The sequence below is a fragment of the Protopterus annectens genome, chromosome 6.part0 (assembly GCF_019279795.1).
Source record: "Protopterus annectens isolate FY-2018-M chromosome 6.part0, PAN1.0, whole genome shotgun sequence".
Classification (NCBI taxonomy): Eukaryota; Metazoa; Chordata; order Ceratodontiformes; family Protopteridae; genus Protopterus; species Protopterus annectens.
The window spans coordinates 1,627,717,304-1,627,730,148 of NC_056737.1; the positions used below are offsets into that span (position 1 = coordinate 1,627,717,304).

At 43.1% G+C, this 12,845-nt stretch overlaps 1 protein-coding gene across 1 annotated transcript in view; it reads left to right on the forward strand.

Moving 5' to 3' along the window:
- Nucleotides 1–12,845, forward strand: part of DNAH7 (dynein axonemal heavy chain 7) — a 4,771,155-nt gene that overhangs the window by 4,106,502 nt on the left and 651,808 nt on the right. Inside the window, exon 55 of the mRNA XM_044073696.1 lies at nt 1–105. This exon is cut by the window's left edge and continues 81 nt beyond it. Within this exon, the coding sequence (XP_043929631.1) occupies nt 1–105 (105 nt within the window). The remainder of the gene's footprint in view (nt 106–12,845) is intronic.

The window sequence follows — 12,845 nt, forward strand, 5'->3', positions numbered from 1 at the left end:
ACACTCCGCACCATCTTAAACAAGTTCTACAACCAGGAAATCAACCAAAACCCAGATTACAAATTTGACTCAAGTAGCATTTACTTTGTGCCTCCAGATGGAGAAGTAAGTAATTATTTATAAGTGAGTAAAAGATGTTACATTTTAGGTCAAATCATCAATAGATACTGATATTTTAATGATTGAACACATTTTGAAAAATCTATATCATCAATACATTTCAATGAATAAAGGTACTAATTTTTAAGCCAAATTAAAACAATACAAATTGTTATCATACAAGAGACAAGTGAAACCAGATATGCATGTTTGGATTTGGTTGAATGCATTGTCGATATGATGTTGTCTTACTCATTTATGTAGTCACTAAATCTGCCCATGATGGCATGATCTCCATTCTTCTTCTTGATCTAGAATCATATCCTAGTTGTAGTAACTCAGAAAATGAAACCACTGACAGTCACCTGTAGTATTTTATATTATGCAACAAGGTCTTGTTTGTGCTAATGTGGTATCCAATATAGCACACCAGAAAAAAAGCAGCAATTCACCAAGTATCTTCAATCATACCATGGCTTATAAGACCAAAATTAGCACTCACTATATGCTTAGCCCCTCCTTTGTAATCCCTGCTGGTACATGTTAGTACATGACTATGAACATGCTAACATTTCCTTATGTTGGTATTATTCTGTCATAAATGCAAAAGATCCCAATATGTTTCCCTGGTATAACTTTGAATATGCTAGTACATTTTTTTCCTTTATACTCTAATTCGCCTTTTAGTTTTATAACTTATCAGGGCACAGCTCTTTCAACTGTGTGTTTAATTATTCTGGCTGAAAATTACCAGCAGTACTCTTGTTTATGGAATGTCTGTATTTTGTCAGAAATCTGTGCTCCCTGTGGTTTGGACTGGAGAGTCACTTGTTACAAATCTTAACAGCAAGCACTGGAACATACTGTTGGTATTTTTTCTTTTCAGAGTTTTCAGTGCTAGTGACATTTGGTATTATTTCAGTTTATTTTACAGGTCCATAGATGTTTACTTGGCTTAATACCACAAGGGCCTTTTTAAGCCTAGCCATGCATCCCAAATCTCTGACAAGTTCTCGCACCCTTGATAATAATAGTATAGACAGGAGCTTAGGAGAATAAACATTTACAAGCAGGGGCCTGAGAAAAGAACCATTTGCAGGCTGCCTGTGTCCATTTAGAGACATAGGTGCCACATTTCCTGTTCCCCATCCAATTGTCCAAGTCACACTTGAATTGGGTTAGGGAGGAATTCTGTTTCACATGGATGGTGATTCCGTTCTAAAGAAAGGCTAGTCTCTAGGATACATAGCTTTTTCTCCAGTAGGTCCTATCTATATCAGAGGCAAAGTTTAAGTCTTTAGAATGGGTAATTCTGGTGCTATTTGTTTCATGGATATGCAGCAGATCCATCAAGGTAGGGTCTGATAATACCTTGTATGCCAGGCATAGATCTCCCCTCAATCACTTGTAGAAGACAGAATACAGGGGCAGGGTCTTGTGGTGATCTGCATAGGATTTGTTACTTATGCAGTGCATTCCTTTAGTGAGGAACCTCTGTGAATGTTCCAACTGTTGGATATGCCTAGTTAGGCACATACAAAAGGGGGCATTGTACTCGATGATAGGTCTGATGAATGCCAAATATGGTGGAGCAATGACTTCCTTCAATCTAGATGCCATACCTTTGTTTATAAGGTGTGCAACATAGAATGATTTCCTCACTACTGTAGACACATGATGGTCAGAGGCTAGATTACTGTCTGCTTGTGTTCCCAAGTCCCTGACTACTGGGTCAACTCTTAGGGGTGTGCTGTCAATATGACAGCTACCAGGGGTGGATGACTTCCCAAAGGATACTATTATGCATTTCTTGGCATTACTTTTTAGTACATGGCTCTGACGCCAGTTGTTTTTGTCCAACCTTCCTGGAGAAAACTTGTGCTGGTGTTGGATTCAATGACAGCTCCTAATTTGTAATCATCTGCAAATGTAGTCTGCTAGAGGCCATTAACATTGGCCTTGACTTCAGAGAAGTAAATTTAGTGGTCCCAGGACTGATACTTGAGGGTCTCCACTTGTGACTGGTCTCTTTGTAGAGGTGGACTCCCCAATTCTAACTTCCTGGGCCCTGTCTGTGAGCCAGTGGGCTATCCACTGGTTGACATAAGGGTTTATACCTAACCTCTTGAGTTTGTCAACAAACCTGAATTGGGTATTGTGTCACAAGCCTTGGCCAAGTCAAGGTAGGCTGTGTGAACCATCTAGCCCTCATCCATTGCTTTGATGACCTTCTCAAAGAAGTCCACCAAGTTGAGTAGGCATGACTTGCCCTTGTTGAAACCAAACTGGGTTGGGTCCAGTGACTGGAGGTTTACTATGTCATTACTGATCATTTCCATGATATTTTGTTCCATGTCATTGCATATGTGATGAGTGAGACTTATGCTTCTGTAGTTTCCAGGGTCTGTAGATGGCCCACCTTTGTGCAGAGGGATGACTATTTCTGTTCATAGGTAGGTACTAGGCTATCGGCCCTGTGGCCTATACAAGCCCAGCCAAAAAGGTAACTTGGCTTTTGCCACCCAAGAAAATAATTTTCCTGTGCCACTGTCGAGCAGAGCCACAGAGTTGATCCCCGGGGTAAATTTCCTATTTCCCATTCAGTCATCAAGATTTTTCTTGAAGAGTGCTAATGAGGAGCTTTGTTTGATATAGATAGGTAGTTTATTCCAGAGTATGGGAAGTCTCTGGGACAGGAATCTATCCCTCCGGCATGTTCTGTTTATTGTGGTGACAAGGTTTAGGTCCCTAGAGCGTGTAATTCAGAGGGATTGGGATTTCGTTAAGTGGAGCATGTCCAACAGCTCTGGGTTTGACATAGCTTTGTATGTTAGGCAGAGGTCACATCTGAGTAGGCGATATGCGACAGAGTAAACCTGGAGTTTTTTGAGACGGTCTGCGTAGGGCATCTGTTTGAGGCTGGTATTCCTCTTTGTGAGGTATTTCTACTGCCTTTCCAGTTGTTGTAGATGTCTTATGAGGTACATACCAAAAGGGGCATTGTACTCTATAATGGGTCTAATGAGTGATGAGTAGAGGGGAACAATGACCTCTTTTTTTCTGGATGAGAAACCTTTTGTGATGAGGTGTGTAGAAGGATTTCCTGACTACTGTGGTGATGTGATTATCAAAGGAGAGACTACTGTGCACGTGAGTCCCAAGGTCCCTTACTACACTTTCGGTGTTAAGTATACTACCGCCTATGTTGTAGTTCATGGATACAGAGTTTTTACCAAAGGGGATGACCAATGCACTTTTTGGCAGGCATTGAGCTTGAGGCCATGGCTTTGACACCAGGCATCTGTCTCAGTGAGGCCCTTTTGTAGGATATCCACATCGTTAGGAGTTTCGATTATGGCTCCTAGTTTGCAGTCATCTGCGAACTTCGTTAACCAAAGACCTTCTGTGTTAGCCTGTACTTCAGAGAAGCAGATACCAAACAGGAGAGGACCCAGGACTGAACCCTGTGTTACTCCACTTGTCTGAAATCGGATTTGGAGTCTGCTACTTTCACAGTGTGGGTTCTGTCAGTGAGCCAGTTGGCAACCCATCTTGTGACATAAGGATTTATACCTAGTTTAGTGAGTTTGTCGATAATTCCAGAGTCGGGGATGATGTCAAAAGCCTTGGCAAGATCTAGATAGGCTGTGTAAACCACCTTACCCTTGTCTATGGCTTTGGTGACTGCTTCAAAGAAGTCTGTCAGGTTTAGGAGACATAATCTGCCTTTTACAAACCCGAACTGGGTGGAGCCCAGAGTTTGGAGATTACCAATGTCTTTATTTATAAGTTCCATGATGATACGTTCCATGGCCTTGCAGACCAGGCTCATCATGCTAATGGGGCAGTAGTTCCTGGGGTCCGTGGTGGCTCCCCTCTTATGGAGTGGGATAGCCATCGCTGTGCACAATTCACCTGGCACAAAGCCTGAGGTGAGGCTGTGATTGAACATGGTACTTAGGTGGGGTGCCAGTTCTTTTTGTAGTTCATGTAGAACACAGCCTGGGATGTTGTCTGGTCCCATGGATGCTGTGTTCTTGGCTTTGGAGAGTGTGTTTTTTACTTGTGCAGCCGTGATTACTGGAACTTTGCATTCTTCCGGTATAGAGATGGGCTCTTTAGGGGGTGAGAGGGGGGTAAAGTTAGCACTGAATCTATCTGCCAGGATGTTGGCAATATCATTGGGGTCTGTATATTTAGTGCCATTGTGCTGTAACTCAGAGCAGATCTGAGTGTTGCCATTGATATTCTTGACATAGCTATAGAATGCTTTGTGGTTGTCTTTAGAATCAGTGCCAATTTTGTTTTCGTAACTAGCTTTGGAGGATTTTATCAGGGATCGCAGCTTCTTACTGAGGCTGATCAGGGAGCTCCTCCACTCATGGGATTTTACTCTATTTTGCAACAATTTCTTCCTTCTGTTGTAGAGTTTGTTTATGGCAGGGAACCACTGGATTGGCTTCCTTTTTTTGGAGGATAGCGTCTTGGTTCTGTTTGGGATAGCACAATCCATGCACTGATGATGTAAGTGCTTATAAAGTGCAATTGTGTAGGATTCAGTAGTCGTAACTGTATTGTCCATCTGCTTGGGTGTCATGAAGTTCACCACTTCTGTCTTAAGAAGCATGAAGTTGGCTTTGGAGAAATTTTTTACCATGGTTTCCTTAATGGGGGGTGGGGGCAGGATGTGGATATCTAGGGTAATTAGCTTATGGTCGGATCGGACCAATGAGGCATTGACTTCAGGTGTGGAACACTCATGTTGGTACTGACTAGATCTAGGATATTGTTGCCCCTGGTGGGGGTGTGGATAAGTTGATCCAGGGCATTGGAGTTTATGAATTCCAGAAAGCGATGAGCGAAGGAGTTGGTACATGAGTAGTTTTCCCAGTTAATAGTGGGGTAGTTGAAATCACCCATTATTAGGTTGTTTGGTTGAACCCTAATATTTTCCAGTACATCAAGAAAAGAGGAGTGGGAATCCTGGGGCATGGTGGGTGATCTGTAGCAAGCTACAATTTGGATTGACAGTTTTGCCCAGAGTTAGTTGCACTTGGATAACCTCGGCTGCATTATGCTGAGCAACTAGCCTGGAGGTGTGGATATCCATAATGAATATGGACACACCGCCACCTTTGGTGTTCCAGTCCAAGGTACATAGCCGAAAAGTGTGGTATGAGTTATAGCCTGGTGGTGCAGGGGTGCTGTCTGGAGCCTTGAACCAGGTCTCAGTCACCGCACAGATATTGATGTTCTCCATTTTAAGGAGTGCCTCGAGTGAGTGCATTTTGAGATTTAAACTTCTAGCATTGAGTATCATCACCCTCAGTTTTTGCTTCCTGTTCCTGTTACGGTGGTGAATTTGTCATTTGAACCTTGCCTAAAAAAGGCACTATAGGGGAGGCAAGAACCTTAGCCAGTATTCGGAATCCCAGGGGTGACAGGTGCAGGCCATCTCTGGCAAAGCATCATGGTCTGTCGACCATGTCTTCCCAGGCAGACAGATACTGGATCCCTTTAGAATGGCACCAGAAGCTTAGCCAGTTGTTGAAGTCAATCATTTTGTCCTTGTACTGCGGCATCATTCTGGGTGATGGCAGAATGCTACTCAGGGCTAGGGTCATACCTGCCTGGGCTACAAGATCAAAGATCTCTTCCATGTCTCTTTTCATGTAGTCCAGGGAGGTATGTCTCAGGTCGTTCACACCAACATGGACAATGACAGAGTCATATTTGTACTTGTTGTGGAGTGACCTGAGTGCGTGGGTTATGTGGTGGATCCTGGCACCCGACAGGCCGCTGACAGTAACCTTCTCCTTGTTTAGCTTGATGAGTGGGACATCAGTGTGCCTGACTATAGAGTCACCTATGACTAGTGTGTTGGGCACATTGTTTTGCCTTATTGGCTGTGGTTGAGTGGCACACTGAGTCTGCGGGCTGTGTGTCATTTGGGTTGTATTGGGGGGGTGGAGGTTGCTTGCATTTCAGCTTTGGAGGTCTCTGTTGCTTGAGCAGATTATTATTGAGAGCCTCAGCGAATGTTTTTGTGTTTCTATGGGTGGATTTTGGTGGTATACATTTAGTGAGACTATGTGATGAGTGTGGTGTGGTGCAAGTGTTTACCATCTCCTCTTGACTGTCAAGTTCAGTCTTGATTGGAGAGAGCTTTACCTCCAGTTTGGCTAGATAAGTGCATCTCTTACAGGTTGTAGTGTTGGGTGGTAGGAGGAGAGGGTTGTCTGTGTACATGAGGCAATTTGTACATTGCCTCCATTGTTCCTCCATTCATGAGGCATGAAGCCTGTATGGAAGCTGCAGTTTAATAACAATTCCAGATGGCCTGATAGGTCATGCTTCATGCTATTTAGAAGGTATCCTGGGATATTGTCAGGGCCCATTGATGCAATGTTCTTGGCCTTCGAGAGAGAGAGAGAGCACATTAAGCACCTGTTCTCTAGTGATAGAGGGGGGAGTTGTTTGCTGGTATTTCCTGAGGGAAGATTGAGGAGAAGAGAGTGGTAAAGTTGGAGCTGAATTTGTCGGCCAGTAGGTTTGCTATATCTTCTGGCTCAGTATAGGTGTCTGCATTCCAATGAGCTCTGCACCTTTGAGGTTGCGAACATAGCTAAAGAATGCTTTGTGGTTGTCCTTAGTTTGGGAGGCCAAATTTACCTCAGATTTGGCTTTGATAGACTTGATTTGTCCTATGAGGTATTTGTTTAGTTTAATGAAAGTGCTTTTATCCTGATGGGTGCTCCACCTCTTAGTTTTTGCCATGATATTTTCCTTCTGTTTTACAGCCTATTGATTTTGTGATTCCACTAGGGTGGCTTATTTTTTAAATTAGTTCTGTACTTCTGCCTGATGGGTACAGCTGCCTCTATGCAGCTATTAGCACGCTTGTATAGGGCTTCTATGACCAGTTCTGCATAGGCTGCAGTGTTCTCAGGGTTTATGGGGAAGTGAAATTTTGCCAGGTTATCACTTAATAGTAGGAAGTTAGCATTAGAGCAGTTCCTGAATATCCCAAGGTTAGTTGGAATTCTAGGTTTTATGTTTACTTCAAAGGACACCATTTTGTGATCAGAGAAAGCATTATACTAGGGTGTGTGCAGCACTCTCCCGTATTAGTGAGGACCAGATCCAGTATGGTTGAACCCCTGCTTGGTGTATTGACAATCTAGTCCAGGGAGTTTGTATTTACAAAATCCAGGAATCTCTGTGCCTGTATATTTGGTGTCATATAGGATTCCCAGTTAATAGTGGGGTAATTAAAGTCACCCATAATATGGTATTGAGTTGGAAGGTGCATGTTTCCAGTTAGTTTAAATAGATGGTATGGGTTTCCTGGGTCACAAAGAAGGACCTATAGCTTGCAAGGAAGCAGTATTGGATTTTGCCCATGGTGATTTGAATATGAAGAAGGTCAAGTGTATTGTCCTGTTTGACCAGCCTTGAGGTATATTTATTTTTGATGCAAATTGAAACACCGCCACCTTTAGTCCCTGTTTTGTATAGTCACTGGTCTAAATGTGTGGAAGGTATTATAACCGTGCACTGTCAAGTGTGCTGTCCGCAGCTTTAAACCATGTTTCAGTGACTGCACAGATGTCAGCATTCTCTAGGGTGAAGAGAGCTTCTAGGGAGTGGAGTTTTTGTTTAGACTCCTAGCATTGAGCAGTAATACCTTTAGATTTTCTTGGTTTTGATTTGCTGTGTCAGAAGTACTTTCAGTTTGGCATTGCCTAAAAAAGGCACTATGGGGCAGACAGTGTTCTAGCTACTATTTAAGAGTCTATAGGGGAGAGGTGCAGACCATCCATGGAAAAGCAGTGTGGTCTGTTGACCATCTTCTTCCATACTGACAAATATTGCACCTCCTTAGAATGACACCAGAAACTAAGCCAATTATTAAAGTCACTCATCTTTTGTTCATATTGTAGCATCATTCTTGCAGAAGATAAAATGCTCCTCAGTGCTGTCTCTCTTCATATAGTCTAAGGAGGTATGTCTCAGGTCATTTACACCCACATGGACTATGACTGAGTCATGCTGGTACTTGTGGTCCAATGACCTGAGTGTGTGCATAATGTGGTGGATTCTAGCCCTTGATAAGCAACTGACCATGATTATTCAGCCTGATGAGAGGGACATCAGTGTGTCTCCCCTGACCAGAATGTTGGATTGTGGTGCCTTGCCTTATGGGCTTAGAAGTAGAGGCTCCATGAGATGCAACTGTATATGTTGATGTGGATGTTGTTTTGAAAGAGTGCATTTGGGGCTGCTGAAGGTATTTGTTATGTGTACTTCATCTAAGAAATGTTTGGGTTTAGGAAGGTTACATTTAAGTGCCTCAGCATATCTACATTTATGTGTCTGCTTTGAATTTTGTGCAATGGATGCAGTGTGTGTACTACTGGCGACCTTATTGACATTAGGAGCACTTTTATGTGAGAGCTTTACCTCCACTGACATTGAGTATATACATCTGTCACATATATCAGTTTGAGAATTAACTGTTTGCCAGTAAATATGAGGGAATTTCTACATTGCCTCAGGATGCCCATATGCACCAGGCTGGTAATGGAGATAATGGGAAAATTCATATCCATGGTAACAGACCCTTTTTACTGCTTAGACAGCTGGAGTGAGAATATAAAGGAATGTCAGGAGTATCCGGTTTGCAAATCTGGGGTCAGTGCTTGACACTGGAAACTAGTTGTCTTATGCACAACTAGGTATTGGTGACATTTCAATTGTGATTTTACAGAAAAAAATGTCACTCAAGTTGTCTTTGTCTCTACAGGGCACTGCCAAACACTTGACAGAAAACTAAGTAGACCCTGATGATTTATGGATGAAGGATTTAGGCAGATATTCCGAAGAAGTTAGAAACAAATAAAGCAGTACTTACTGAAAAGAAAGAATTAGCTTGTCAAGAATGATGAAAAGAGGGGAGTCACATGAATGGCTACCGCCTGTCTACTACTAGTGCTGGTCTGCTGGGATACAGTGTTCCTTTGCTTCTTCTCTCACCAGAAGCAAAACATTGGCACCAGTCCAAAGATGAGAAGCAGGCTACAGCCTGTTTGGTGATCCACAGTCTTGTCCCAGATGACGTAAAGTTCTGTAGGCTTGTTGTAACCTTTTCCCGGTAGCTGCCTTGAATAGCAACCAGACCAGTCAGGAACATCAAGCACAGACAGTCAGTGCCTATAGCTGGCCTTAGCCATAGGCCAACTAGGCAGCCGCCTAGGGCTCCACTCTGGCAGGAGTGCTTTTCCAGTAATTTGGATGGTGAAGGTAGACCAGAATGGGGGTATTGGGTGGTGTTGGGAAGTGCTGTGGAGACATTTTTCCTATGGCACCAGTTGACCAAAGGCCGGCCCTATCAATGCCCAACAAAAAACAATCAGAAATCAATGCACTCTGCTCTTTCTCTCACCAGGAGCAAAATGTAAGCACAAAATCCAAGCTGGTACCAATGAAACAGTTATTAGCTTTTCTGGTGATCAGCCATCTCCAGGAAATAATGTCCCTGTGCTCCTTCTCTCACCATGAGCAAAATAGAAGCACTAATCCCAAGATAACTGCTGAGAGGCAGAATGTGGGCTCTCCAGTAATTAGTAGTCTTGGAGTAGATGTTGCAGATTTTAAAGGTGAGATGGAAAATTGGTTAATATCCTTAGAACTGCAGTGTTCACTAATTAGTTACTTATGAAAGAGGCTGTAACTTAAGCTTTAGCTATCTTAAGTGGAGAGCCACTCATTTTAAAAGATAAATTGGAAAGGGGGTGAGCACTTTGTATTCTGGTTCTTTGGAGTACAGTGGGGTGGCCAATAAATTTAAAAGGCTGAAGGGAAATGATTTCACAAAATGATAATTTTGTGTTTACTCACAACAGCCAATGAAAGGGTAGTGGGAAGGAGGTATGTGGTCAAATTAGCATAAGGGGAAGGTAACTAGAAAGACACTTGAGATTAAGAACACAACAGCACCAGGGTGAGAGTGGGGAAAAACTTTATTTCTATGTGACTCACGAGAGAGATAGCTGTGGTCTCTTTCCTAGTTTAAATATGCACTTAAAAACAGAATACAATAAAACGCAGTGTAAAAAAAACAAATCACAATATACAAAATAGAAGGAGGCAGTAAAGCAATACAAAATACAAGAAAATAAAAACAAGCTAACCTTTCCCTCATGGCAAGTTGTGGCAGAGTCCGGGTGAGCTTTTCTGGTAAAACCTTGGAGTGTTTTATTTTACCCTTTAAATAGAAAGTTTAGATCTGATGTTGTAAACCTTTGTTCATTAATTACTATTAAGACCTCGGTTCCATCCTCAGAACTGATACTGCTGTTTCCAAGCTTGCGCCAGCCAAAAACTCTCAACTAAGACCTACACATAATGCCTGTCTCCTAGTTACTCCAAATCTCATTTGCTGCATTCCTAGTCAGATGTGCTAGCCATCTCTCTCAAAGCTAAGTAGAAAATTGTTATTTTTAAGACAGTTTTTCTTCAAATTGTTTATTTTTTTTAGTCAATTTAGCTTTTTCTCACTGTTGCCTATAACCTAATTCTATTCCCTACCCTTTACCTTGGTAATTTAATTTCTACCACTTTTGGTACTGTCCCTCTTGCCTTTGACGGGCCCTTCCTTAACATTTGTAGTATTTTCTTTTTTAAATACCATAGTTGATATTTTCTCACCTTTCTCTCTCCCTTATTTTGTTTTTTTCTGTAGGATAGCCTTGTTGCCTTATTATGTCAGACAAAGCTAATTTGGGGTTTAAACGGTGTGACAAGTGTGGGCATAAGATGCCTAACTCGGATACACATGCTCGTTGTGTCTACTGTTCGGGTGTGGATCATATTAAAGTTGACTGTGACATTTGTGCTAGTTTTAGTAATCGTACACTAGCAGAACGTAAAAATAAACTTATTTTAAAAGGTTTAATCAAGACATCTTTTTCGGAGGCTCTATCTGGGTCAGAGGTCTCACCCCCTCCAAAGACCAAAAAATATAAGGAAAAATGGAGTCACTCGGTTCCTGCATCTCCGTCAGTTACGGAACTGAGTCGGCTCCATGCTTTAACGGCATCCTCGGCGCAGACCTCTTCAGCACCAGGCTCTGTATCTTCTCCCTTGGTGCTGTCCATGATATTCACCCCTGTTTCGGTTCCAACCTCAGCACCACTGACTTTGGTGCCGTTCTTGGATCCAACATTGGCTCCGATGACTGTACCTGCTTCTGCACCATCCCCTGCTACAGTGCAGACAGTTTCTTTGGCTCCATCAGCCTCAAAACTTGAATATCTGCCAAGGACAAGATACTCTCCAACTTACGACCCTTTTTTGGGGCAGAGGTTTAGCTCCTTTCTAGAAAGACGTGATTTTCCCTCAGCAGCCTCCTTTAGATGCACTAGGAGTTTTTCTGAATTGGGTCTAGTGCAGGTTGTGGACCAGCTTCTGGCAGCTAGGGGATTGCCCATTCCAGCTAGACCTTCCATCCCTCTTGGCTCAGAATCTTTTACTACATCTTCCTCTGTTTACCCTCCTCTGGCCTCTACCCCAGATCCTGGTACTGATGTCAACTCTGGCACATACTGTCTTGGCTCCAACAGCAGTTTTTTCCCTGTCGGCACCGATCACCCTTGCTGCATCAGCTCCGGTGTAGCTGATGCTCTCTCAGAGCAGTGCTTGGACCATCCGTACCTTGGTACCTAGCCCGGCACCTATTTTCTTTCTGGTGCCATCTATGTCCATGTCTCCGATGGCTTCCAGTCCTCTCAGAGCTCCTCACCTGGAGGTGAGTTCCTCATGGCAGGGTGTCGCTGAACTATCTGGCACACTTTACTCGCCTCCAAAGAGACCTAATTTCTGAAATGTCTTCCTCTTTGGTGGGGGTAATGCCTGATGAGGTACATGATGCTGTCACCTTGCAGCTAGCTACCCTTGAATCCATCTTGAACTCCTTGATATGTTTGATATCTCACACCACCGAGGGAGCAGCTCGAGCTGTCACATCAGGCATTGTCATGAGACATAATGCTTGGATGCGATTGTGTGAATTCGCAGACCCCATTAAATCTTTTCTCATCAATGTACATGTCGACGAATGTGCACTTTTTGGATCCAAAGTACGAGACAAACTTGCACGTAATGAGAAAGATGGAAAGACCTTGTCTGCTGCGGGCATATGCCTTTCCAACCCCTACAGGTCCTACTCCAGGAACCAGAAGGGAGGAAAAATATGGTTCAAGAAATCACAGGGATCTTTTCGTGACGCTCGTGGTGAACAATCCCCCTGGGGCAGAGGGGGCAACTCATATGGAAGATACTGGAGATTCTTTCTCCGGCAGACCCTACCAGCACTCCTGTGCAGTGGCCCAATTGCTTTCCTCTGGAAGTAGTTGGGGGTCATTTTTCTCTGCACCTACCAGCCTGGCATCTTATTACTACCAATGTTTGGGTGCAGAGAATAATATCCAGAGGCTACCAAATACCATTCGATTTAATTCCCAGACCCATCAAACGAATCCCCGATGTACCACCCAATCAGAGGGAATTAGCAGCTTTAGAAATAGAAAAGTTGCTAAGAAAAAGAGTCATCCAACCAGTCCCACCAGACCAGACAGTATCCGGATTTTACTCTAGGTTCTTTTTAGTGCTAAAAAAAACAGGGGACTGGAGACCAATCCTGGATCTCAGCCTATTGAACAAATGTATCAAACCTCAAAAATTCC